The 26,346-nt window shown below is 37.6% G+C and overlaps 5 protein-coding genes across 5 annotated transcripts; 2 read left to right on the forward strand and 3 right to left on the reverse strand.

Annotated features, from left to right (window-relative positions):
• Positions 1-7,341: 7,341 nt before the first annotated feature.
• On the reverse strand, positions 7,342-15,960 carry LOC148911203 (uncharacterized). Its single transcript, XM_089029529.1, has 2 exons — positions 14,439-15,960; positions 7,342-9,330 (listed from the first exon to the last, which is right to left on the reverse strand). Exons 1-2 carry the CDS (start codon positions 15,833-15,835, stop codon positions 7,464-7,466), a joined length of 3,264 nt encoding a protein of 1,087 aa, XP_088885655.1. The 5' UTR covers positions 15,836-15,960; the 3' UTR covers positions 7,342-7,463.
• On the forward strand, positions 9,334-11,350 carry LOC148911204 (uncharacterized). Its single transcript, XM_089029528.1, has one exon. The coding sequence runs from the start codon at positions 9,483-9,485 to the stop codon at positions 11,004-11,006; it is 1,524 nt and encodes a 507-aa protein (XP_088885654.1). The 5' UTR covers positions 9,334-9,482; the 3' UTR covers positions 11,007-11,350.
• Positions 11,219-14,429, reverse strand: LOC148911205 (uncharacterized). Its single transcript, XM_089029870.1, has one exon. The coding sequence runs from the start codon at positions 14,354-14,356 to the stop codon at positions 11,219-11,221; it is 3,138 nt and encodes a 1,045-aa protein (XP_088885996.1). The 5' UTR covers positions 14,357-14,429.
• Positions 15,961-19,770: 3,810 nt separating the features above from the next.
• LOC148911206 (uncharacterized) lies at positions 19,771-20,502 on the reverse strand. Its single transcript, XM_089029910.1, has one exon. It carries the CDS (start codon positions 20,500-20,502, stop codon positions 19,771-19,773), a length of 732 nt encoding a protein of 243 aa, XP_088886036.1.
• A 3,507-nt stretch (positions 20,503-24,009) lies between these two features.
• On the forward strand, positions 24,010-24,783 carry LOC148911207 (uncharacterized). Its single transcript, XM_089029911.1, has one exon. It carries the CDS (start codon positions 24,010-24,012, stop codon positions 24,781-24,783), a length of 774 nt encoding a protein of 257 aa, XP_088886037.1.
• The last annotated feature ends 1,563 nt before the right edge of the window (positions 24,784-26,346 follow it).

Below are 26,346 nucleotides of genomic sequence, written 5' to 3' on the forward strand. Positions count from 1 at the left end.
GGTAACGCTCACAGTTCTGGTATTTACTTCGCGTATACTGAGAGAATTAGCTCAATTTGATGCTGTTAGAAAAGTTGTTTTGTTTTGTTCACACTGTTAGAAAAGTCGTGCAAAGTGAACACGAATCGTTAGCTAAAGCGTTATCTTATGGCCAACCTTCTAACGTTGCGTTAGCAATTTATATGAAATGTCAAGAACTTCGAACTCCTGTTATTCAAAAATTGCTCTAGCTTGTCTCGAAAGAAATTACTGGGCTATGCTCTAGAGCGCCATATTTTATTCTTTTGAACGATTTCCCATATCCAGTAGGCAGATTTTCAAAGAAATCTTGTTTTTCTTGTAAAATCTTTCGTATAGCGTCTTTCTGGTGATCATTAAAGTGTTTGGTGCGAAATTTCTTAGCTGCTATCTCGAAGCCTTTCTCTAACGACGCATCTTGTTTTCCATATGGCGCGAATGGTTCCTGGTTTTCGAGAACTAAGCCGTGATTGGTTAATTCATAGGAAAGGAATGTTGTGCTCGGGTAAGCAGCCGCTAGTCAGGGGAGAAAGCGTTACGTGACGACACTGAAAGCGGCTGTGGGGGGGACTAGGCTAGAAGAGTTTCAGTGCCGGACCGCTCGGTGAATGGTCAGCTTTGAAAATATTTCTTTGATACTGAACAGCCACTAAGAAGTCCAACTTCATATTGTGACGTTGATCAAGTTACTTTTTCTGGAAGACCAAGCACCTTTTCTTAGCAACGGGCTGCTCATTGGTCAACATAACGTCGCTCGCCTACTGCGAAGACAGTTTAAAGCCATGTCATTATACTGGGACTCTTTCACGGAACATATTTTTTACATAAAATAGCACTGCCTTCACCTTCTACATTCGCCGTTTTCAAAAAAACTGTTTGCTTATCTAAATGGAAGGTATTTTGACATGTGTATATGTCGTAAGTATTTTAGTTGAGTGTACAAAACCCTTTGCATGATGAAGTTAGGCACCTCAAATACCACAATCCCTTTCAGTAGCTTCGTTTATTCTAGTAGCTTTACTTTTATTTTTGTCTTCAAGTTCTCAAAGAAAGGAGGTTTGACATTTGTATATAAAAAGATAATTTGAAAAAGATTGTGGTACTATAGGTATGAACCGTCATCATACGGCCGTGCAGGCAGCTGGTCGCGGTCTCAAATAGGCAAAATCTTCGGCTATCCAAACTTTGGCCAATACTTTTATGAAAAAGCCGAATCAACCGCTATATCTTTGTCTAGAATGTCAGACCCTTCTCGGGAACGAAATAATAATTAATAATGGAAACTTTATTATAGCTTTATTTTTTTTTTTTTTTGCAATATACAATCATAAACCTCACTGCAGGTAGTTTACAATCATCTACTTGAATCTAACATGAAACGAATAATAATAATAATAATAATATTATATAATAATAAAAATGATGATGATGATGATATTTATTTAGAGACGATATTATATTTACAGCATTGTTGATGTGGTCGTGTGTTTTGTTTTGTTTTATTTTTTTATTTTTTTCATTTTTTGTTTTTGTCTTCGTTTTTATTGTTTTGTTTTGTTTTTGTTTTTGTTTTTTTGTTTTTCCTACAAAGAAACTACTAAAATCGTGATACTTAGTGTACCGAAGACTGAAAAAGAATCTTCCAAATTGTCGCCATCGATAATTTCATGAAAACATTGTCAAGCGCTTCTCGGACTGAGCTATACTAGATGTATTGCTATTGTTGTTGTTGTTGTTTTTGTTTTTTTTGTTTGTTTGTTTGTTTGTTTGTTGTTTTTTTTTTGGCTTTTCTCGGCATAGTATATAAAGGAAAAAATCAAAGCTCTTTCAGCTATTTCATGATAATAAGAGTGATGAAAGTAATTCAAGTACAGAAATAGGTTGAATTTATGACATTTCTGCACTTTTCAGCTATTTCAGCTCTTTCAGCTTTCCGCTGTTTCTGTTTCAGCTTTTTACCGCGACCTGGACATGGAAAACTTTGTCGAAGAATCTCCCAAGAACAAAACTAGCCCCTGGGGGGCTGGTAGTAAGTTGTGTGCAAAAGAAAACGATGTATATAGTGCATTTCGATTAGAATTCACTGCATGGTTTTTATTATCGCGGACAGCTTGACAGATACCACCTCCATGATCAAAACCTTGAGTCTGTTCCTTCAATCAAATACCTTGGGTTTATTGTCACTAGTGAGTTGTCATGGGCTACTCATATCAAGAACATGTGCGCAAAGGGAAACAGAGTCCTCGGGCTCGTAAAGCGAGTGTGTGGTAAAGACATTACCGACATATCAAAAAGAAAACTTATGTATACTGCTTTAGTTAGACCGATAATATGCCTCGTGTCTGTGGTCTCCCTACACAGCTTTACATCGTAGGTTACGTTACCAAATTCATTTTGAATTATCCTGATAGAAAGGTAAAGAGAGACTAGATAAACTTAACTTACTTCCGTTAGAATATCGCATATCGAATATGTTGGAGTAGTCGCACTGTAAGGATTAAAAAAAAAACAAATTTATACAGACCGCCTTAACTTAGCGCGTTAATAATCTCGTACAGCATTACTATCTTTTTGCCTAAGGTATAAGTGTTCCATCGTTTTCGTTAATTATTATTTATTCTATTCTTCTTCTTCTTCTTCTATTATCATCCTTTCTTATCTATTTGTAGTTTATAAGGAGCTGAACAGCAATTGGGGCTTTGCCATGTAGTGTTAAAGTCTCCGTTATTTTCTATTGACAAAATATTAATAACTAAACTAAACTAATTATCTTCATCTCGAATAGAAAATAATTTAATATTTTTTTCCCGATTATATTTTTACTTTTCAGATTCATTCAAATTGGGCTCCCTGTGACTTTCGTAACGGGAGCTCCGCTTTTAGGCAGTGCCTAAATATATATTAAACATCGCTTTGGGACTAATTTTGGACCAAGAGCCACAGCATAAAAATCATTTTCATGTAGTTAAAGATGGATCAAGAAGTGTTCTTCAAGTGTAAAGTTCGCCTTCTACCGGGTCCTATATCGGCAAATCAAATTAGTCTTTCTTTAATAGTTCTAATACGATTTTTATAGATAATGTATTTAAATAAATATAAAAAAGGAATACATTTTAAACCAAGTATTCGTCATTTATGTAGCTCTGCCAGCCAGCATGATTACTAGCCTCTAGTTTGTCGACTGGAAAATTTTGTTTCTAGAGTGTGAACTTGTTTTTCAACCCAGAACTTTCAGCAAAAAAAAAAAAGTTTTATGCATACCATTTGCCGATGAATCAGTTTTTATCACTTAATATAAACATTAAAAAACCGTCAGAAGCAAAACGGCAAAATGGTAGCTAATCTGTTGTTCAAAGACTTTTCAAAGCATTTGCAGTAGGCAAGAAAATGAACTAAGAAAAGGAATTCCACCTATATAGCCTTGTAACCATCATATGCAAAGTTTAATGCTATTTTTAAACCATTTGTTTGTTTGCACGCGCATCATATTTACTGCGCGCGCTCTACGCTGTTCGCTTACGTTTTTGGGGTTTTTCCGTTATTTCGACTCTGCCCTGGATATGAATGTGCACGTCGAAAGCTTGGCAAATACGACAGGAAACTGAAGTAGTAGTTTTTTTTAATTTCTGAAGTATTTTTACATTTATTTTCCAAAGCTTTCGACCTACATCGTCATCTTGAGGGCAGATTTGAACATTTGAACATAATAAAAGCACAAGAAAAGTTAGCAAACAGCGAGACAGCGTAGAGCGCGCGCGTACTATGCGCGTGCAGAAAATCAAACGATCAAATAAATGATATCATTGGATGATATTTTTAGAATAGATTCTAAAAATAGCATCAAAGTGTGCACAAGATGGGGCACGGGGATTCCTTCTCTTAGTTCATATTCTCTTGCAGTAGGTTTACAGCAATGGGTTACACTATAGCGTTTTTTCCACTGGGCCACGATTTCAGGAAATTAGCAAAACAATAGCCATGAAAACAATGCACCAAATATACTAGATTTTTCCCCACTTCAAATCAACGTGCCAGTGCGTGGCAGAGTGCAAGGGATTAGTATAGGAAATCGCACGACTTGTAATTGCGCGAGCCTTTAGGCGAGTACAATTAAAGAACTTTCAAAACATTACGAGTGTCTATTAATTCCAAATTGTACGAGAAGATCGTGCGATTTTTTGTTTATAGTTCACTCAACAAAATTTCAGTAAGAAATGCAAAGCGACGCCGTTCATCTTTGTCTATTTGATTTTCAGTCCATCGCGCAACTGAAATGCATAAAAAAGATTAGTTCTTACGGCTTTAAAATTTTATTTATGTCTTTTAAGTACAAAATGATAGAAAATAATTGTTTTGACATCGTTTTGGCCGTGTTGCCATAGCGACTTAATTCGGTACTCCTACGGAGTACAATTAACGCTATAATTGTACTCCTCTCGACCAATCAGAGGCGAGTAATTTTTTGTTGAGTGTACTATAAGCTGTAGATATGGTCTGGGGGCCGGCTAGTCTCTCCCCTGATGCTTCGGCTAGAACACTATCCTGCGTAATCCGTACACCCAAGGGCAGAGGGACTTAATCGCCTTCATGTCCGAAGTCCATACGATGACGCAGCGGAAGTCTCGGGGTATGTCATGAAGGCACTACTTTTTTTTTTTTTTTTCTTCTGTATTTTATAATTAATTATCTAATTAAAGTTGGTGGACGTGAGTTCGATTCCCACCTTATTAACAGAACTTTTTTCTCCTTTCCTCTAGATTTTTTTTTCAATATATATTTTTTATTATTATTGTAAGCGACTTTTATTAATTCAAGAAAATGAATATTCTTATTTTTGTCTTTCAAATAAAAAGGATGACAGACAGACATATTTTATTTGGCGTTTTGTACAAAGTTGCACATCAACTTAGTTCCAAATAAGTTAGAATATATACGTATGTTTATGTATGTCTACTCCTGTCTGATTTTCCCTTGCGACCCAATTGATAAGGCAGCCGGTTAGCACGGGCACTGAAGATGGTCGTTACCAGCGTCTTCAGGGGATCTTTAACGTCCGCCTTATACAGGGTTATATAGTGAAGAAAGACGGGAACTACGGTTTTAAGTCCTTGTCCGAGAAGACCTGAAGGTCTAACCATTTACAGATATAATTACAAAGGCAGCACCTTCTCCTCAGTTATTTTAAGAACCTGAGCGTTGGTCCGGCCGAAGCTTAAACCCGACCTTCTGCACAACAGACCGATGCTCTTACCAACTGAGCTAACCGGGTGGCGGTATTGTGTCTAAAACAATGGGAGCTCCGCTTTTAGGCAGTGCCCAAATTTATATTAACTATGACCAAAGAAATCGCATATATGGAGGAAATGGCGTCACACAGCGCATTACCGTTGACCGAAATGTCTTTTGGCCATGGGTTAAATTTTTGATGGCGGGTAGGTTTTCAATGCCAAATTTCTCGACTGCAACTGGCTCCCAAGCTTGAATTATTAAAAGTCTGGTTTTCTTAATGTTAATTGAGTCATATTATGAAATATTTGGCCTATTTGGACTTCCAAAAAAATGTGCATTTTCCGTTCAAAAAAAAATGCTGCCTTAAAAAATTAAGAGTGAGCACAAAGGGGTAAATTGACAACTTGACTACTGATCCTACAAGATCGATCTTACTAAAAACGATTTTAAAACTTTGATCAAGACTAAAATTGTCGTATGGCAAACTCGTAATTAGCCTCCTCTGAATTCTTGAGTATTTGTTTCCCTGTGTTCCTCTTTCACCCCACCAAAAAGACCTTCTCGTCGCGTCTAAATTTTTTACATGATGAAATATATTCACTCAGAAACTATTCTTACACTGTAAGATCAATTTAAATCAAAGGTAAGGAGATAAGGACTCCAAATCACGGGTAAGAACCAGACGGTTAAGGATTATTCACAGGTAATCACAGGTAATCACAGGTAATCACAAGTAATCGCAGGTACTCACAGGCCATCACAGGTATTCACAGGTAATCACAGGTAATCATAGGTAATCACAGGTAATCACGGGTAATCACAGGTAAACACAGGTAATCACAGGTAATTACAGGTAATCAAAGGTAATCACAGGTAATCAAAGGTAATCACAGGTAATCACAGGTAAACACAGGTAATCACAGGTAATTACAGGTAATCAAAGGTAATCACAGGTAATCAAAGGTAATCACAGGTAATCACAGGTAATCACGGGTAATTACGGGTAATCACTGGTGATCACAAGTAATCACAGGCCATCACAGGTAAACACAGGTAATCACAGGTAATCACAGGTAATCACAGGTAATCGCAGGCCATCGCAGGTGATCAGAGGGAATCACAGGTAATCACAGGCAATCGCTGGTAATCACATGTAATTACAGGCAATCACAGGCCATCACAGCTAATCACAGCTAATCACAGCTAATCGCATGTAATCACAGGCCATCACAGGTAATCGCATATAAGACAGGTAATAACATACATGAAAAAAATACTCAATTCTGATTGGCTTAGAGGGTGTTGTTGAAACGTATTATAATGCAGAAATGAGTAATTCAGTGCAGAAAAGTGTAAAATTTCCATTGAGCTAGTTGTTTCCATAAGCCTTTCCAACCTGTTCTAGTTTTTTTATTTCTGATTTTTTTTTCTTTCTTTCCCTTGTGTCGTTTGTTTTTTGTCGTTGTTGTTGTTGTTAATGTTGTGTTTTTTTCTCTCTGGCTTAATGATGCACTAGACTTCAGTTTATTCGTTTTATCCTACATACATTTTCTTGTTTTTGTGTTATTATAACTTTAGTTGAGAGTAACTTTGATGGGACCTTGTGTCCGTTGTTCCTCAATCAGTCTGTCTTGTACTTGTATTTTCTTGCATTATTATCAGTTTCTCTCTCTCTCTCTCTCTCTCTCTCTCTCTCTCTCTCTCTCTCTCTCTCTTTACCATGTTTTTTTATATATTGTAACTTTTGTATTTTGATTGAGTGGAAGCCTCTAAATAAATAAATAAATAAATAAATAAATAAATAAATAAATAAATAAATAAATAAATAAATAAATAAATAAATAAATAAATAAATAAATAAATAAATAAATAAATAAATAAATAAATAAATAAATAAATAAATAAATAAATAAATAAATAAATAAATAAATAAATTTTTTTATAATTCATATAGTCTTTAATCAATAATTAATAATAACAATAATCTCTAATCAATAATTAATGATTTTTAAATATTTATACATTTTTTCAAGATTGTAAAAAACGAATAGAATTTGTCCATTATTTAAATATGAATATGTTAATATATAATACTTACAAAGAAGAAGGAATTATAAGATGAAAAACTGACTAATAAGGAAAATTGAAATATATATTAAATATATAACTATGTATCTTTATCTAAAAATCTACGTTAATAAGCTAAAAATCTAAATTTATAAAATGGCGCTTTCAGCAACCTGAATGTCTAAGTCTATATTGTTTATATCATTATAAGTTCTTTTTATAGTCCTTGAGCCTCGTAGACATACAAGTGCAGACCTTAACAGAGAGAAACAAGTCTTGGCCCTAATCCATGCCATTGTTTTGTGGTACTCTTCACCTTTCTTTCGGGCTATCAGTTCAGCAAGCCTGCTGTGATATGTTTTGCATTCTTTACTCATACCTCCTGTTGTACAAAAGACAAGGGGAGTAAATGTTCCATGTTCGATTTCGTTTACTCTTTCGGTGTATTTCCGCTTCTTGTCATTTTCATGTAGCTTGTAGATTTTGGGTAGATCTAGATCTTTGTACGTATCTGCATTTGGGTGACAAACCCTTACGTCAAAAAAGGCAGAACGTTGCTTCTCCCAGAAACCTCGTGCATGGATGTCAAGTCTTGCGTCTGCAGCTTTGTTTGCTCCTTTGCTTAGTTTCTCATCTGAGATTGATTGTAACAAGGGCTCAATCTCTACGTCGTTGCATACTGTGCTAAGAAGCTCAGCCTCCAGATTGCGTAATTCGTTGTGACGTTGAATTACGAATCCACCACGTTTACATATCATTGCGTGATCGACCGAGAAATCTTCACCACATACACACTTTGATGGAATGTCTCTGAAAGACCAATTATAACGGAGACGTAAAGCGTCTCTAAATTCTCTCTTGTTCAAGTCGAATCCCATTTCCTTAAGAGGAATTACAGTTAACCATGTTGATGCTCCTTTCTCTGCGGCTAAGTCCAAGGATCTGGCTTTAATCTTTGGTAGACTTTCCTTCAGGCTTTCAAACGCATCTTTGGATGCTTTTTCTTTCTCAGTGTGACATTTCTGCTTTGCTGTTTTCACTTCAATTTCATCTGGCAACTCGTGAGACTGGGAGATAATCTTCTCCACAAGTGGGGCACTTACTTTGACTGACGATGAGAATTCATACTTTGCGTCAATACACGGGTTAGTAATACCGATACCTCCATATCGTGTCGGTAGCGATAAAATCTTGCGATCATCTTCATCACAATCTTTTTGTGTCATGGCGGGTATAAACACGTCGGAGATGGCAGCTTCTAAAGGTTTCAGTAGGTCTGAGATATCTGGAAGTGTGCGAAGAAAGTACGTCCAGCGATGTTTTAAGCCAAACGTGTAGGCAGCGTAACAGGCCTGTGGCTGTGATAGAGCAAATTCTGCTAATTTGGTGATCTCGTTCACCCAGTTGTCAATCTTTTCCGTGACGTACTCGTTTAGAAACGATCTGGAACCAAGAACTGCACCAAGATGTTTGTGCCCCTCCACTGTTACATTAATGGGTGTATCCTTAAAAGTTTCTCTGACGATTTCTTCTTTTGGTGGCTTTACTATAACCCAGCACTTCTTTGCGTTGGGTAAGTACCCAAGATCTGGTCCGTACTGGTTAAGAGTGTCCCACCATTTTTTAAGATCCGCTGCTTTTCCTACACCACTAGCGTCATCAGCGAACCAGCATTGCTTGGCGTCAGAAAAAGCCTGCAATGTTGTAATAAGAGGCTGCATACTCAACGCGTACATACCCATAGCCAGTGGGTCACCTTGTGTTGTTCCCTCAGCTGATACGAGTTCTTTCCCGCCTGTGATGAATAATCTTGCTGACTGTCTGTACGAGTTGATGGCATAAACTGCAATAATAGGGCAAAGGATTCTGATGTTGTGCAAAGCAGCAGCTCTGTTTAGTGAGTTGAAAGCATTTGATGCATCAATAAGAAGTACGGCATCTGTGTTATCTACAGCAAAGATAGTATTCATTGCGTGAACTGCAGCTTCATTCCCTGATCTCTGGCCTGCACACAATAGCGCAGCGCGGTTATACTAAAAATAGATGTCACGAGATCGGACCCCCCGCATGACTCAGACAAACAGAACACAAAGGTCATAGTAAATGTAAAGCGGTTTTCATTACGCTCGCTAGTTTCTTTATATTTTCTCGTCGTTTTTTTTGACAAAATGGTCAGTACGAAACATTGCTGCTGGGGAAGATGTAATAGTGATTCAAGATACCCCGATAGACTTCCAGAATCGCTCAAAGAAATGGAGAAATTGGGCCAAAAGATCTTCATTCCATTCATCAAGCCATCACAAGACCTCGAGCGTTGTCAGAGGTGGATCAATGCTTGTTCTCGAGAAGCGTTTTCGCTAAAGAACATTACCAGAAACACTTATATATGTGCTCTCCATTGGGTTGGAGAAAGAGGTCCAACAGATGAGTTTCCCGACCCTCTCAAAGCCAATCTGAGAGATAATGAAACCAAGAAAGCTTGCCGTACCAAAAGGAAGGCGCCAAAGGAAAGAGATATTTACAAACCTTGTTTGAAGAAGTCGAATTCAGACAACGAGAAAGATTGCATTTCCACCGTTAACGAGCCCTGTGAGTTGGAGGAAGAACTAATTATTGAAGACAACGAGCCAGGTAATAACAAGGCTACACAGACTAATATCTCTAAGTATGAGTTGGCGATCAAGGTAGAGACATTGATTCTTCGTAATCAAGCTAAACTACCAGAAGAAAAGATAAAAATTGTAAGTAATCTTTCTTATGAAGTGATCAGTAAAGACCCCAACCTAATGAAGTACTATGTTGGCCTAACTTCGTCTCAGTTTGACATCCTCTACGATTTTTTGAACGAAGTTTGTCCTTTGAACACAATATCATTTTGGGGTTGTAAAGGAAACCGAGTTATAAAAGTTAAGTGCTCGCGGCGTCTCTCGAAATGGTCATCCAGAGAGAAACTGTTCATTTGCCTCCTAAGACTCAAAATGGGCTTTAACATTAAAACACTGGCGCACCTATTAAGTACCCCTGACAAGGAAATAAAGGATACCCATATCAGGACCATCTTTACTACGTACATTCAGCTAATGTTTAAGATATTCCGCCAAATGCAGAAAATAATTTTTCCTACCAAGGAATTTTTGCGACGTTTCCTTCCAAAAGTATTCAAGTCAATCAAAAATGTTCGATGTAGTATAGACTGCACAGAGTTTCGAGTTGAAACCTCCAGAAACTTTGCCCAGCAAGGAAATACATATTCAAGTTACAAGCACAGCAATACTTTCAAGTGCCTTATTGCCTGTACCCCTACTGGTGGAGCTTGTTTTGTGTCCGATTTATTTGAAGGGGACGTCTCAGATGTGCAGATATTTGAAGAAAGTGGCATCCTCAAAGACTTGGAGCCAAATGATGTCATTCTTGCAGACAGGGGATTTACTGTCCAACATTTAGTTAACCCCCTGCAGGTTAAACTCAAAATCCCAGCCTTTTTAAAGGGAAGAAAGTCTCTGACAGCTAAAGAGGAGTTGGAAACCAGAAAAATTGCCAAAGCAAGAATTCACATTGAACGTTTTAATCAAAGACTCAAACAATTTAAACTAGTAGGGAGAAAAATTCCCCTCAGCCTTGCACCGCTTGCCACTCAAATGGTTGTTGTGGCCTGTGCTCTTGTGAATTTTCAAGAAGTTCTTTGTAAATAAATACATGCATATAATAATACACATAAGTTTCACTTTCAGGACTGTCATATTTTACTAACATGTACATAATGTAAATAGAAGAGTCACTCATTTACACAGGTTGTAACTAATATAGACTGACTGGTATATTTTGCAATCACTCTATAAAAAATCCTTATTTCTTAATTCATCAATTTATTAATTCATAATTATTCAAAGTGTACTCTAGATTATTACTGAGCTGCAGCATAGATAACATGGCTTAGTTTATATCCCATTGGGCTTGCCTTGAATACTGATAGTCCAGAATGTGGATTTCTGTGCTCTTTAAGTCCATCATAAATATAACATGTGCCATGATGAATTATGATGCTAATGTAGTGGCCTTCATTCCATAAAGTGGCACTGTGAAGGTATAACTGGGTGGAATTGATAACAAGGGTCGCTGGTAAATCTTCCCATTCTAGATGACCTGCTCTACTGAGTAAGTCCACACAAAAGACAAAGACATTATTAAAGCAAACAAATTGTCTGGGTGAATTTGCTCGCAGTCCAGAACAGTACCAGGCAAGGTATTGCTTTCCATTGCAATCAGTGACAGTATCTTGCAAACAAGGAATGCCTGTAAGTGGTTTGTTCTGAAATCTTCTTCGGCAGAGGGAAACACTTGGATTCAGCCATTCATGAAAGGCACTTTGAAATGTGGTTATACCTGGACAACAACTAAGATTGATGTTGCATGTTCTATAGATTTTAACTGGTGAAGGGCAGTTAGGCAGACCACAAGTTGATATAAATTCAGTGGTCAAGACTGACTTCAGAAGCGGCAAAAAAAAATCTGCTTCATTTCCATACAAATCAATATCACCAGAGTTGTTGAACTGAGCTGCTGCTTGTGGTATTACAGCAACCTTTGCATCACCATATTGGTGAAGTTCTAATAAATGCAATGAGGTTTTAATAATAGCACCCCCTCCATATACATTATCAAGGTTTAGTCTGTTCGACTTTGCTAAACTTTGAAATATCATGATCCAGTTGTCAATGGGGCAAGTGTTCGTAAGTGATATCCCACCTGATGTGACACACCCCCAAGGCAAAATGACGAGATTAGTGCTAGATGCAGCAAACCTGGTTGTGTAGCCCGTACTGCTAACAGAAGTGCATGTGGTTGGGTAGCTAGTACTGCCAGACGAGGTACATGTGGTTGGGTAGCTAGTACTGCCAGGAGAAGTGCATGTGGTTGGGTAGCTAGTACTGCCAGGAGAAGTGCACGTGGTTGGGTAGCTAGTACTGCCAGACGAGGTACATGTGGTTGGGTAGCTAGTACTGCCAGGAGAAGTGCATGTGGTTGGGTAGCTCGTACTGCTAGGAGAAGTGCATGTGGTTGGGTAGCTAGTACTGCCAGACGAGGTACATGTGGTTGGGTAGCTAGTACTGCCAGGAGAAGTGCATGTGGTTGGGTTGGTTGAACAGCTACCGCTGCTAGAAACTGAAGCATATGTGTGATCATGTGATAACACGAATGGCAAAAGATCTCTTGGAATCCTCATTTCAAAGACTTCAGGTGCAACTACTCTTGTCCAGAAAGCTGTAAGGGAGAGTAGTATGTCTGATATGCATGATTCGTCCCTGTAAATCCTCTCAGCAGACACTGGACCTTCCTTTGCATACAATACAAAGTCACAATACTTCCTTTCTGTTACAAGGAGTTGCATTTGTGTTTGATAGTAATATGAATGACTGTGCTTTAAAAGACATTCGTTGTCTTTTATGTAAAAGCACTGCCTTTTCATGACTTCCTGTGATAGAACAGACTCTTGGATCACACTTTGAATAGTGTGATCATGAAAAACCTTTAGACTCTTAATCTCTAGCAAACCATCTTCTTCCACAAGACCATCAGGAGAACATGCTAGCCAGGGGTATTTGGGATTAACCCACAATCCAGATGCCACAACTTGATGCTTTGTTTGAGCTTGGTATTTCAATATAGCATCGGCTTCATTTTCTAAGCCTCTTGCCATCCAAACAGACTGGTAGTTTTCACTCTCCATATTCCATTTGTAAGATGATATAAACTTCGCACTTCGACTGGCTGCACTTTTGGATCCATCAAGTACAAGTTTTCCAATCTTAACAGCTTCAAGGCATTTGGAGGCGGTTAGTCGAAGCCATCTCTCAGAGTGCCATTTTTCACTTTGGCTCTGTTGCTCTGTGTCAGAAAGTTGGGTGAGTGATGAGGGAGTTAAGTTCTTAACAAGGATTTCTACCTTCTCTCTTAACAAAGGCAAGCAAATATCGTCTACTGAGTAATCATTATATGAAACCTTCAGTTGTGTCGTCCACATAGAAATTTTCCCGGTCTTAGCATTTTCATATTGTAGCCGAGAGACAAAGTTATTGGTCATTGACGATGTTACCTGTCTGTATTGAGGCGGTCGTGGATCGAAATCTATAACTTGAACTTGTGTTTTCTTTTTTTTGGAGGGATATTTGGCATCTGAGAGTCTTTTGGGATTTTTCTTTCTCTTTTTTCCTTTGTTCCATGAACACTCCTGGCTAGTACATGGTGTAGTTACGATATGTCCGTGTTCTTTGACGTGGTCTAATAACAACAGCAAAACCGCAACTACGTGGCTGCATCGGCCAAGTTCTGACGCTTTGCATGGCTCACACGATGCATGTATAACTGCGCCACTTTGAATCGATAAAATTATCAATACGTTGTGAGGAAGATCTGTTTTCATTGAGGGCCAAACGTGCGCGCGAAGGAAATAATAATCACTGTTCTCGTTGTCAGTAACGTCGTGTACGAAGCCAGAGTCAACATATTTACGTCCGTTCTTGAAAGGCTTGTCAGTCATATGTCCGAGTCCGTGTCCCTTTGCTTCATCATCACTATCATCAGACGTTTGATCTACGACTTCACTTTCTGATCGTGATGGAAGCGATTCTAAAGCATAGAAATAAACGTGTCCATAGTTGAACTGCGCCGGTATGTCATTGGATGGAAAGTTTTTCCAGCCCGATGTAGGTATTTCAGGGACTTTATTCTTTGGCTCTTTGATTATTTTTCCGTCCTTGCTGTATTCCTTGGATACCTTAATATCGAGCCACCTACCTCCATCTATACTCGGATCAAGAATGCGGTAATTTCCAGCGTTTATACAATCCTGAACACGTGCGAGCAGTTCGCTACGCTTTCCAGTGACTTTTAGGCCTCTGCATTTAAGCCAACGCTTTAACTGGTAGACAGTATAGTTTCCCGGGTCAGCATCAAACCTGGATCCAGGAACTCCATCATTTTCAGTCAAGTTTGTAGCTGTTTTAAGTGGATTTAGATACGAAGTATTTATATTTGCAGTCATTCCTCTTCTACTGAGATGGTTTGTTTGTCTGAGTCACGCGAAAGGTATCATATTTCGTGACGTAATAACCGCGCTGCGCTATTGGAGAGAGCCACTGGTCTCGATGACGTCATCCTTTGACACATTCATTACGCACTTTCCAATGATTCTTCTGATTACCTCTCCAACTCCAATGGGTCTTACGCTGCCTTCACCTTTGTCAAGCGGTATCAAACGACTTGCAACTAATGCCTCTATGGTGGTGGGATCTACATATGTTGTACAGAGGATCTTTGTCATTGTGGCTAGTGCTTCACAAAGCTTTGAGGAGGATTGCTTGAATGACTTACAGGCAAGAATTCTTCTGAAGCCATTAGCGTCAATACCTGAAGGGCCACCCGAGCCTTTAGTTCTCAGGGCTGCTTGTCTGATCATATCACCGTCTATCTCACTATAAATTGACCCGGGTATCTCATCATCAATTGGGCCGAATAGCAATGATCCCAATTTCGCTGGCTGTGGTTCAGGATGCTTCTCCTTGAGTTGAGTCATGACGTCATCTGTAAGTGGTAATATGCCTCCGTTTGTTGATTCATTTAAGAAGCGCAATGCAGAGTTAATTTGTCCTTCCATCACAAGTTTTGCAAAGACTTTTGATCGATCAGGTGGACATGTGGTCTTGTGTTTCTTCATGCGACTTTGAATTATCCTCCCCTCGCGAATTAATTGATTGAGCTCACCGACCTTCCAGAGTGCGAGACGTTTCGCCAGAATGCGCTGGTTTTCTTTAGCTTTAGACTTTTTATTTGGCTTTTGGAGACCCACAGCCAACAGAACAAAGGCAGCTTTTAAGGCAATATGCTGTTTGTCAGAGCACGCATTCCAATCATCTATGTGTAAAGTTATTTGATCGATAAAATCTCTACCAGTTCTCCCATAAGGAACTAAAAAGACATTTCTCCTCCAAGTTGTTATTTCGTTGTAAGCTTCTAGTATGGCCATGGTAGGAATATTAATTTCCACGCCTTCTAAATTTTTACCCCAGCAGATTGTAGTTGGTTTGTTAACGTTTGTATATAATGGAAGATTACCAGGCTTACTCACGCTTTCAGAAGAACAATCACTAATTGAAATAGATGTACATGTATTCTTATCGATCTTATCGATCCATTCAGCGTTATCTCTTGGGAGAAGATTAATGTTTGTAATATTCAAATTCGTTGATGGATTCGGTTGACTAGATACATATTTAATTTCGTTCTCGTATTCTATAGAATTTTCTTGTAAAATTGAGATATCAACTGCTGAAGAATTTAGTCTATTTGATGCAGCTTGCTTTTCCTTTGGGTTTTTATTTTTGGATCCTTTAGGTCGACCTCGTTTTCTCGGTTCCACTTGCGTGATCGTTGACTTCTCATTGACAGGTTTTCCAGGTCTTCCTCGCTTACGCTCAGTTTGGCTGTCATTCGCAGAAATAAGGTCATCTTGGTTATTTATCATCTTTCCAGCTTCTCCAAAATAAAGTATTACGGCTTGGATAGTTTAGTTTAGATTCATTATGTTTTAATTGAAGAAATATGGCTCCTTTGTAGGAGCTCCAACGGGACGTCCTTCCTGCACTGCCTCCAAACGACTTATCCAAATATTCAACTGTTCAATAAATAATAAATAAATAAATAAAAAATAAAATGAAATACATATAAATAATAAATAAATAAATACATAAATAAATAAATAATAAATAAATAAATAATAATAAATAAATAATCAATAAATAAATAAATAACTAATACATAAATAATACATAAATAAATCAATACCTAAATCACTAACTCATCAACTCCATACCTCCCTCACATCCATCACTACATACTCAATAATAATCACTCAACTACTCCCTCATCACTACTCCCTCCCTCCTCCACTCCCTCACTCCCTCCCCCCCCTCCCTCCCTCCTCCTCCCTCCTCCTCCTCCCTCACCTCCCTCCCTCCATCCATCACCTCCCTCCCTCCCTCACTCCCTCCCTCCCTCACTCCTCCCTCCCTCCCTCACTCCCTCCCTCACTCCCTCCTCCCTCCTCCCTCATCCCTCCCTCCCTCCCTCCCTCCCTCCCTCCTCCCTCCCTCCCTCCCTCCCTGCCTCCTGCCTCCCTGCCTCCCTCCATCCCTCACTCCCTCCCTCCCTCCATCCCTCCCTCCCTCCCTCCCCTCCCTCCCCCCCGTTCCCCCACCGCCACCCCCCGTGCCAGTACAATCGCCATGGCTGAATATATAGACAAAATAGTGAGAAGAAAACAAACTATGACATGAATTGAGAATCAAAGGCAACCCATGGTAAGCTCGTGAAGCTTTTAAATATGCTGCTGATTATGAAGTGATCGAAAATCCAAGATTACTTCCTCTGCAAACAACGTGCGTGGATTCTTCCAGTGACGTCATAACATAACGAATACACTAGAGACTAGGAAGGGATTAACAACGAACGGTACAACGAGAAAAATAACAATAACCTAAAAATATATATTAATTGACCGCTACAACAGGGAGAACAATTTGAATGAAACTGAAAGGTAAAAATAAGATCGGGAAAAAAATCTTCAATTATTTTTTATTCGAGATGAAGATAATTTCTCTCATAATAAAAACCATGCAGTGAAATCGAATTGAAATGCACTTTTTTCTTTTCTGTTTTCTTTGCACGAGTATACTCTCCCACTTAGGGATTTTGTACACTACTCACCACCAGCCCCAGGGGCTAGTTTTGTTCTTGGAAGATTCTTCGACAAAGTTTTCCAAGGCCGAGAGTTTTAGGCTTTGAATCTCCTTTACTTAAAAAAAAAGCAAAAACGAAAGATAACTATAGATATTACAATACAATATCAAGTTTAGTGAAATTTACCTCGGATGTCTTTCATTGGAATCGAAAATCTGGAGATTTAGGACAAATCAAGACCAAAAAACAGACCTTGAAAGCAGAAAATAAGCTTACTTAATTAGTCTTTTACAGAATGAGACGAAGTTTACACTCAGTTAAACTTGACAAGAACAGCTGAGACAAACTAGAAAATAATGCAAAAGGCAAGGAAAATACAAAATGATGAATTTCTTGTCAGTAAATTGGCGTTTGTAAAAGTTTTTGGATATTTTTTTAGCTTTTTAAAGTGAATGTCTAGGTCTATACAATAACATCTCTCAACAACACAAATTTAAGCTCATTTTTTATAATCATACTTGCTCAAACAGCAAGGGGGAAGCAGGGGAGAAAAGGGGGGTCGCGACCCCCCTGTCATTCCTGAGGTCAAATGGGCTTCCTGTGGTAAAAATGCGACTGGGATTCCTTTGCGCACAAAATTTACCCCTAAGACCCCCCTTCAAAAAAAACTCTGTATCCGCCCTTGATGAGCTTAATAAAAAGTTGAATATTTGGTGTAAATTTATATTTCATTCAATAATTAAACAAATTATATGTAGCAAGATATAAAGATTCTGAATGAAAGTCTTCTTTGTTTTGCCGGTGGGACCCCGCGATAGGAGGCGAACAAAGCTGTATTTTTCTTGAACGAAAAACATACGATAGTTAGTTAAAAACAACCGAATTGTTAAAGATTTACAAAGCTAAATAAAGGACGAATATTTGTTGTCGTAATATGCTCTCCGTCTTATTTTTCCTCCAGCATTAAAATAAATTAAGCTTATCTATAGAAATATAAAAAGTTTTGAGAGAAAGTCTTTCGGATTTGTCGATTCGTGGAGAAAAATGCTTGTCAAAAAAAAAAATATATATATATACGATTTTTTGCTAAAAAAACACACACACACCTGAATTCTTGAAGAACACTTCTTGTTCCATCTTTGACTACATGAAAGTTTTTAAATTGTTTTTGGACTATAACTTGTCCTAAAGCGATTTTTTTCTGTGCATTTGAGAGCCGCATTTGTGAGTAGTTTTGCTTTGACTTCAAGCGGGATTCCTGTGTTGTGTACACGGACGGACGGACGGACGGACAGACGGACGGAAGTGACGTCAGCCAAGCCATGAAAAATCAACTCAATGGTTTACCATTTTTTCTTTAAGTCTGGTGATCCGCTCGCGCGGGAGCTCCGCTATAATTAAGGCCAGTAGGTTGCTGCTGAGGACACGCTACGCACCATGGTTTATTGAGTTTAAACATGGCCCGCCTAAAGAAATTAGTGTTCCTTCAAAATCTGGCATTTCAGTAGATCGTCCTGTTAAAGCGCCTTATAACTCGTGATTTTTGCAAGTTAGCAGGAGTTGGGGCTACAGAAATTACTGATAAATTGCAGAAAGTGTTTTTATAACGGTTGAAAAGCAGAACTGCTGTGGTTTTTTTTTCTTTTTGGTAAGATGTTAACACAAAAAGACACAAAAAGCAGGACATTCACCAGTCATGTCTGGCTTAATTGTAGAGTGAATACACATTATTAGAATACAAAATAATGAATGGCACTATTTTGATGAAAAAATGTGAATACCTTTTAAAATGTCTTGCTTTACTGTCAAAATTAATCTTGTTTCTTCAAAAAAAATATTGCTGTTTTTCAGATCTATTGGAAATACTTAACATAATTATTATATATTATCATTTATTAAACAAAACGAAAAACAACTCACAAATTAGTATATAGCAAATACCTTATACACCTGCTTGCAAGAACGTTGTCATACGATATTAGAACATTATTGATTTAGTGAGAAAGGAATACATTAAAAGACAAAAGAAAAAGTTCAGCTTCAGTGATCTTCTTTTGTTTTTTAATACAACTCCTATCCCACTAAATCACTAATGTTCTATTTTCGTATGACAATGTTCTTGCAATTAGGTGTAATCCTTCAAAACATCCCATCTCAGGCCAGAATAATATTTTCCAAAAACGTTTATACAGTTCGAAAAAATACACTTTTCGGCTCCTTTCACAACTAAATCTGAAGTAATAGATCAAATATGAGATACGAGATACATATGACAATTTTATACCGAACACGATAATAATAATAATAATAATAATAATAATAATAATAATAATAATAATAATAATAATAAAACTTTATTTAAAGAGGGGACACACAACAGTTACAATAAAACACATCGTACTGAAAACCCAGTGGCCCTCTGAAAATTAAAACTATAAAAAACTAAGAAATACTAAAAAATACATAATCGAAAAAAAAAAAAGGAAATGAATCAACAAAATTTAACAACAAACTAAACGTGAATAATAAATAAATAAAATTAAGGAATCTCTAATAAAAAATAATAATAATAACGTAAGACGTTTCCTCCAAGCCAAGAGCACCTCAGGCCGCAACCTGGAAGACTTAGGGTGAAGCTGGCACGGAGCCCCCATGACTCAGAACAAACGCCTTACATCGTTACTAAAATGAACATGACTTTCATACAAATAATCTAATAATCTAATAAAATGTTAAACTTTCTTTCTGATATCCTAAGTACTTAACGTACAAACCCTTTTTGAGGCCCTTAATTGATTGTGATTGCTTAATGTCATTGTTCATACTGTTCCATAATTTAATGGCTCTAACAGTAAAAGTTCTACCACCCTCGGTCTGTCGATGAAAGAGGGGGCACCTAAAATTATATTTCTTAAAACGAGTATTTCTATTATGTATATCAGCGTTCGTAAGAAGGTTTTCATTCATATATTCAGGGGTCTGTCCATTAATTCTCTTATACATAAGTGCTCCGGTAGTAATAAGTGTTTCTTGATAAAATGGTATCCAATCGAGAGAATTGAACAAGTCTATCGATCTAGAGTTCATATCTGCTTCTGTGATAATCCTTGCAGTCCTCTTTTGAAGACGGAATAGTCTATTAAGACTATCTGAAGAGCATGATGACCAGACAGGAGAAGCGTAACTTAGAGTTGGTTTTATAATAGTACTGTAGTAGATTTCCCTTTGTGAACGCTTCAGATACGGACTAATCCTTCGCAGAACACCAATACGCTTAGATACCTTAGATGATAGCTCCTCGACATGTGCTTCGTAAGTTAAGTCATCGTCTAAGACCACACCAAGAAGTTTATGCTTTTCAACTTGTTCTATATTTGATCCATTGATTGTTAAGTTGAATTGGGATTGTTCACTGTTCATGCGTTTCCGTAGGCGTTTACCAGCGACAAGCATGGCCTTTGTCTTGCAATCATTGACAAATAACTTATTTATCCTAGACCACTGACTGATAGAACTCAAGTCCTCATTCACCTTGCTAGATAACACAGGGCTATTTACCTTTGAACTTAATGATAAAGTAGCATCGTCTGCGTAGAAAGTTACTTTCGAGTTTGGAATGTAAAGTGGCACGTCATTGATAAAGATCAGGAACAAAATTGGTCCCGAAATGGAACCTGTGGGACACCATGCTGTATCTCTAGAAGAGAGGATGTTGTAGAGTTCACTTTAACATATTGTTGTCGGCCAGATGAATATGAGGTAAACCACTGAAATGCCAAATCCTCAAATTGGTACATTTGCAGTTTTCTAAGAAGAATACCATGATTAATGGAATCAAAAGCCTTTTTAAAATCGATGAATAACGAATAGTCGGTTGCTATGGCTTTTCATCGCGTATCATACAAAACTGAGAGTTTTAGGCCATTGACAAAAGTAGAATGCATACATCGTAACGAAACTGGGCAAGAAAGTAATATGATTAATAAGCTATCGACAGATTTACGTTTCATGTCATGTGACAGCTATTGTGACATACATTATGTCCAAATTTGCCATCGGCTTAAAGAATTTGGAAAGAGATGGTAGAAAACGTATATTAGTTTTCTGTATATAATTCTATTATTTCTGGTGAAAACCCCATCTAAATTGCATTAAATGACCAATGTTACAGCCAATTAAAGAAATTCAAATTTCCCGCCACATTACCATATATGGTTAAACCTTAGGGTTATTTTAGCGCGAATTATTTTAGCGCGAAAACAGTAAAAGCAGTCGCAACGAAGAAAAGATAAAATTTCATAAAGGCAAAATAGTAATATTTTGAGTTTTGGATGTGTGGTCGGTTACGCGGATTTCGTCAAAAAATACGTCACTATGACGTCATAATGACGTAATTTGTGACGAAGTACGTGTAACAGACCACACATCCCAAACTGAAAAAACTGCAGTTTTGATTTTATACAACAACTTTATCTTTTCCCCATTGCGATTTCTGTAATTGTCTTTGAGTTGAAATAGCCTTAAATTTTGACCATATATGGTCATGTGGCGGGAAATTTGAAATTTTTAATTAGCTGTAACTTTTCGCATGAATGTTTTAAACACTGCTTTTTGAATTTTTAACGCTGTTGCTAAAAATACGTATCACAAATGACGTCACAATTTTGACGAAATTTTAAAATACTTTTCCAATTGTAATAATTTCCAGAAAAAGTTTCACTAATCAATATTTTCAAGTGTCTTACTTGATTTGAAATACAATTAACTACTACTCTGTCAGCCAAAAATTGGAGGAACAAATCTTCCGGGAGGAAAAGCCCTAGCAACCGGCCATCGTGGAATATAAAGCTCCTTTTTATACACTTTTCAACTGTTTACATAGACCAAATTACCATCATAACCATTAAATACGATTTGGTAAAAAACTTACACAATACCGCTTTGGTTGACTAAAGATAAAACGGTTCAAAACTTTGCTTTTACTCATGTTTAATGCATTCTGCTTTTGCCATGGCAACCAGTGCTATGAATTTATTTTCGGATGGACAAGACGTGAAGTGAATGTTATTTAAAGTTATTTATTAAGCGGCTTTTGTATGTACAGCCAAATAAAGGTGAAGCTTTTTTCATTTGTTTCCATGGAAACCGGGCAAGAGACAACACAATATCAGATATATGTATAATTGAACCTTAACCTTTCACGAAAAAGGTTATCTTAAAATTATCGTGTCTTTTCGCTTTATCCAAAAATCGTGAAATGTCGTCGAAAAATAAAACTTAACTACTTTCAATTGTGTTAAGTGCCATCTTAAGGTCTCAGGTTTCTACATTTATTCAGCTTTCAAAAAATGTATACTTTGTTGAGGTTTCGATTAAAAGGTTTTGTGCTATTAAGAGTTGAATGCACAATGGTCGCTAGGGGTACACTGATACCTTAATTAAATAAAGACTTTATAGAGGTTATACAAAAATACTATAGACTCCTATGCTAAATCATTAAAATCGAAATTGTAGCTGACCAAATGTTAGCAGAATTTTTCTGGTGATAACGAAGCCAACGCTACATATAAATTGAATTTAAATATCTGCAATTTGCGTTTTGTTTATCACATAATTATATCTTGCTGTGTCCATGTATTTTATCTGCTTAGTCGTCGTCGTCATCACCATTGTCATCATCATCGTCAATCGATTTAGATGCCTTTCGCCGTGACATTACTGATTCTTCACTGTGTCTATCTCCTGCTACTGATTTATCTGATCTATGTTCATAATATGACTCTGTATTATCTTTGATTGTAAATCATCATGCACCCTTAAGATGTAAATCTTTCTCTGTTCGACCAAGAGCTCCCTGGAATAGTAATGAAATTAAAGAAAACAAGACTAAACGACGAAATCTCGAACGACGCTGGCGACGTACTAAACTGACAATTGACCGTGAATTGTATGTTAATCAATGTAACCTTGTTAAGAAACTTATTTTTCAAGCTAAAATGAATTTTTACTCAAAACTAATTCAAGATGCCAATTCTGACTTTAATGCCCTCTTCCGTTCTGTCAATAATCTTCTTCATCGCACTCCAGAAAGAAAACTTCCATCTGCCTCCTCATCTGAGTTCCTTGCCAATAATTTTGTACACTTTTTCAAGAATAAAATCATCAACATGAAGAATAATCATCTCGCACTCCTGCCGACTCTGTATCTTTTGCTCATCTGGACTCAACACCTCTTCAATGTCACTTGGATTCATTTGTACCCACATCTCCAGAAGAATTGTCTAACGTTGCCAAACAACTGTTATCAAAATCCTGCGATCTCGATCCCCTCCCTGCATGTCTGCTTCGTAGTCATCTTGGATTGCTACTACCCATCATCTGCCATATTGTTAATTCGTCTCTTCTCACTGGTTCTGTTCCCTCTTCGTTAAAAGTTGCTGTCTTAAAACCTATGTTAAAAAAGCCGTCTCTTGATCATGAAGTTTATGGAAACTATCGTCCAATTTCTAATCTGAAAACCGTATCTAAACTCATCGAAAAAGTTGTTGCCGTTCAACTCAATGCTTGTCTATATGAAAACAATCTTCATGAGCCCATGCAGTCCACCTACAAGCCTTTCCACAGTTGTGAAACTGCTCTTCTTCATGTCAAAAATGACATTCTTTAAGCTATTGATAATCGCTCCTGTGTTGCCTTGCTTCTCCTTGATTCATCTGCTGCTTTTGATACCGTAGATCACAAAATTCTTCTTAATCGTTTTAATACCAAATATGGAATTGGTGATAGCGCTCTTTCATGGTTCCAATCCTACCTCTCTAATCGTACACAATTTGTCTCTCTTGATGGTGCCTCATCTGAATTTCTCCAGCTTGATTGTGGTGTACCTCAGGTTCTGTTCTTGGTCCAATATTGTATCTGCTTTACACCTCACCTGTTGCTGATCTCCTTCGTAAACATAAGATGTCTTTCCACCTGTATGCTGATGATGCACAACTGTACATACCATTTTCTTGTTATGGTGCTTTTTCTCTTGATCATGCCATGACTCTAATTGAAAACTGTCTTGCTGACATTGATAATTGGATGACTTTGAACAAACTTAAACTGAATAAAGACAAGACTGAATTCTTAATCTTCTCATCCAAGCACAATCCTCAAAGACCTTTTCCTGTCCTCCACTTTGGCTCTGATGTAATTAATTGTTCGTCTCAAGCTCGAAATATTGGTGTTATTCCCGACTCTACATTGTCTATGGTCCCACACATCAACAATACTTGCAAATCTGTCTTCTATCATCTACGTAACATAGCTCAAATCAGAAAATTCATCTCCTCCAAGACCACAGAAATACTTGTTCATGCATTCATCACTTCAAAACTCGATAACTGTAATTCTCTTCTGTATGGCCTTCCCCAAAATCTCATTAACAAGCTTCAAGCTGTCCAGAATGCTTCTTCTCGTCTCATCACCTTGTCACGCAAACATGATCACATAACTCCTGTCCTCATTGATTTACACTGGCTTCCTGTGGCTGAAAGGATCAAGTTTAAAATAATTTTGCTTACCTTCAAAGCCCTGCATAATCTCTCTCCTGTCTACATCCAAGATCTCATCTTTACCTATAAACCTTCACGCAATCTTCGATCGTCTTCTCATCTGGCTCTAAACTCCAACTGGCAAGTCCTACAATCTGCAATCTTATGGTCTACGTTGTTTTACTGTTGCTGCCCCTAAACTTTGGAACATGCTCCCGTCATCAATAAGAGACACTACTAATTTGGCTTCATTCAAATCACAACTTAAGACTTATTTATTCAAATTAGCTTTCAAATCATAGTTTTTGTTTTTACTCTTTCGTAGTCTTACCTTAATTTATCGTGAACATTTTCATCATCATTTATTTTCAAAGCGCTTAGAACAGATCAACTTGTATAAGCGCTGTACAAGTTTTTATATATTATTATTATATTATAATAATATTATAATAGTCGTCAACATCATCGTCGTCATCATTTTTATCATTATTATCATTATCATCTTCGTCATCATCATCGTCATCATGAACATCATCATCAAGATCATCATCGTCATCATCATAATAATCGTCGTCCCAAGAAGAGGAATCTTCAGCAATCCCACCACACGCAGTTGTATTTCCCATGCAGAAGCATCCAACAAAACACGGAACTGTAGCTTTTGCACAGGACCAGTTTCTTAAACATTTAGATGTCTTGCCCTTGCAGCTTGTTGGCTGCTGGGTGTCTGACTTGGCTGGGATGGTAATCAAGACAGGGCATAATTTGCCATATCGACTATAACCCAGCCAACCTCTGTGGGAGGAGGAACATTTTGATTGCTCTGGTATGCTGTTTTGTACAATGCTATCTGATAAAGTGTCGTTGTAAGTGTGAGTGAAAGGCGTCATCCGTGGGTGGAAGCATTCTCAGGTCTGCTTTGGATGACGCACGCATGTGCTGACGACCGGTATTTAGGTTGCATTCGCTCTTATTTCCATATAGTGCGGTAAAGTAGTATTTAGCTTCGTCGATGATTTCTTTGGTGAGCACAAACAAACCATTATCACACAAATGCAACTAGAAAGGGCTGCCTCTCCGTCTTTGCTTTTCAAGGGTTCATAAAGATTATCCAAGCTGTCACCAAATTTCAGAATATCGTGGCGCTCACTACCTAGCAGCCATTTTTCAAAGGCATCCCAGGCTAGGCCTACCACCGCTTCACTGACTAGAGAATGACATCTTACCATCTTATAATAGTCCTTCCCTGCGATAACCTTATTGGCGGTTCCTCTTTTGCAAACACCACCCTCTTTCATGAAATGGCCGATATTCCAAGGAGTTCTCTGCAATGTGGAAGCCTCAAACTCTTACCACTAGCATTGAATATTTCTGCGGGTATTTCTTGACTATGCATATTTTTAAAATCAGATTTTGAAAGTGATTAGTCAATGTTTTCTTTTAGAATTTCGAAAAACATAAAGAGTCCCAAAATGTGAGGGTTTTGCCCTCTTAAATCTTATAATCATCTTAAAACATATAGAATGTTTGTTAATATTTGTACCTTATGCTGCTGTCAAGGGAGCTACATATCTTTTACTATATCATAAATGGCTTTGTCTACTGTTACCACGCATGTGCTGTCTTGCACCATTTTCGTTATCAACAAGATCAAGTAATCCAGAGATGCCTGAACAACAGCCGGATAAGTTGGAGAGTTCGGGTAAAGAGGACCATATTTAATTACAGTGTGTGGTTAGATGGTACGTTTTTGGAAACAATC

Source organism: Actinia tenebrosa, unplaced genomic scaffold, assembly GCF_029948245.1.
Source record: "Actinia tenebrosa isolate PJP-AT-01 unplaced genomic scaffold, QUT_ActTen_1.0 PGA_scaffold14__42_contigs__length_11649687, whole genome shotgun sequence".
NCBI classification, from domain to species: domain Eukaryota; kingdom Metazoa; phylum Cnidaria; class Anthozoa; order Actiniaria; family Actiniidae; genus Actinia; species Actinia tenebrosa.

Excerpts from the sequence above, each read along its gene's own strand:
- LOC148911205 (XM_089029870.1), bottom strand. The coding sequence starts at position 14,356 with ATGACTGCAAATATAAATACTTCGTATCTAAATCCACTTAAAACAGCT.
- LOC148911206 (XM_089029910.1), bottom strand. The coding sequence starts at position 20,502 with ATGCTTGTCGCTGGTAAACGCCTACGGAAACGCATGAACAGTGAACAA.
- LOC148911204 (XM_089029528.1), top strand. The coding sequence starts at position 9,483 with ATGGTCAGTACGAAACATTGCTGCTGGGGAAGATGTAATAGTGATTCA.
- LOC148911207 (XM_089029911.1), top strand. The coding sequence starts at position 24,010 with ATGTCTTTCCACCTGTATGCTGATGATGCACAACTGTACATACCATTT.
- LOC148911203 (XM_089029529.1), bottom strand. The coding sequence starts at position 15,835 with ATGATAAATAACCAAGATGACCTTATTTCTGCGAATGACAGCCAAACT. Across the intron at positions 9,331-14,438 it reads GAGACCAGTGGCTCTCTCCA|ATTGTGTGCAGGCCAGAGAT; the intron begins ATAGCGCAGCGC and ends CCGCGCTGCGCT.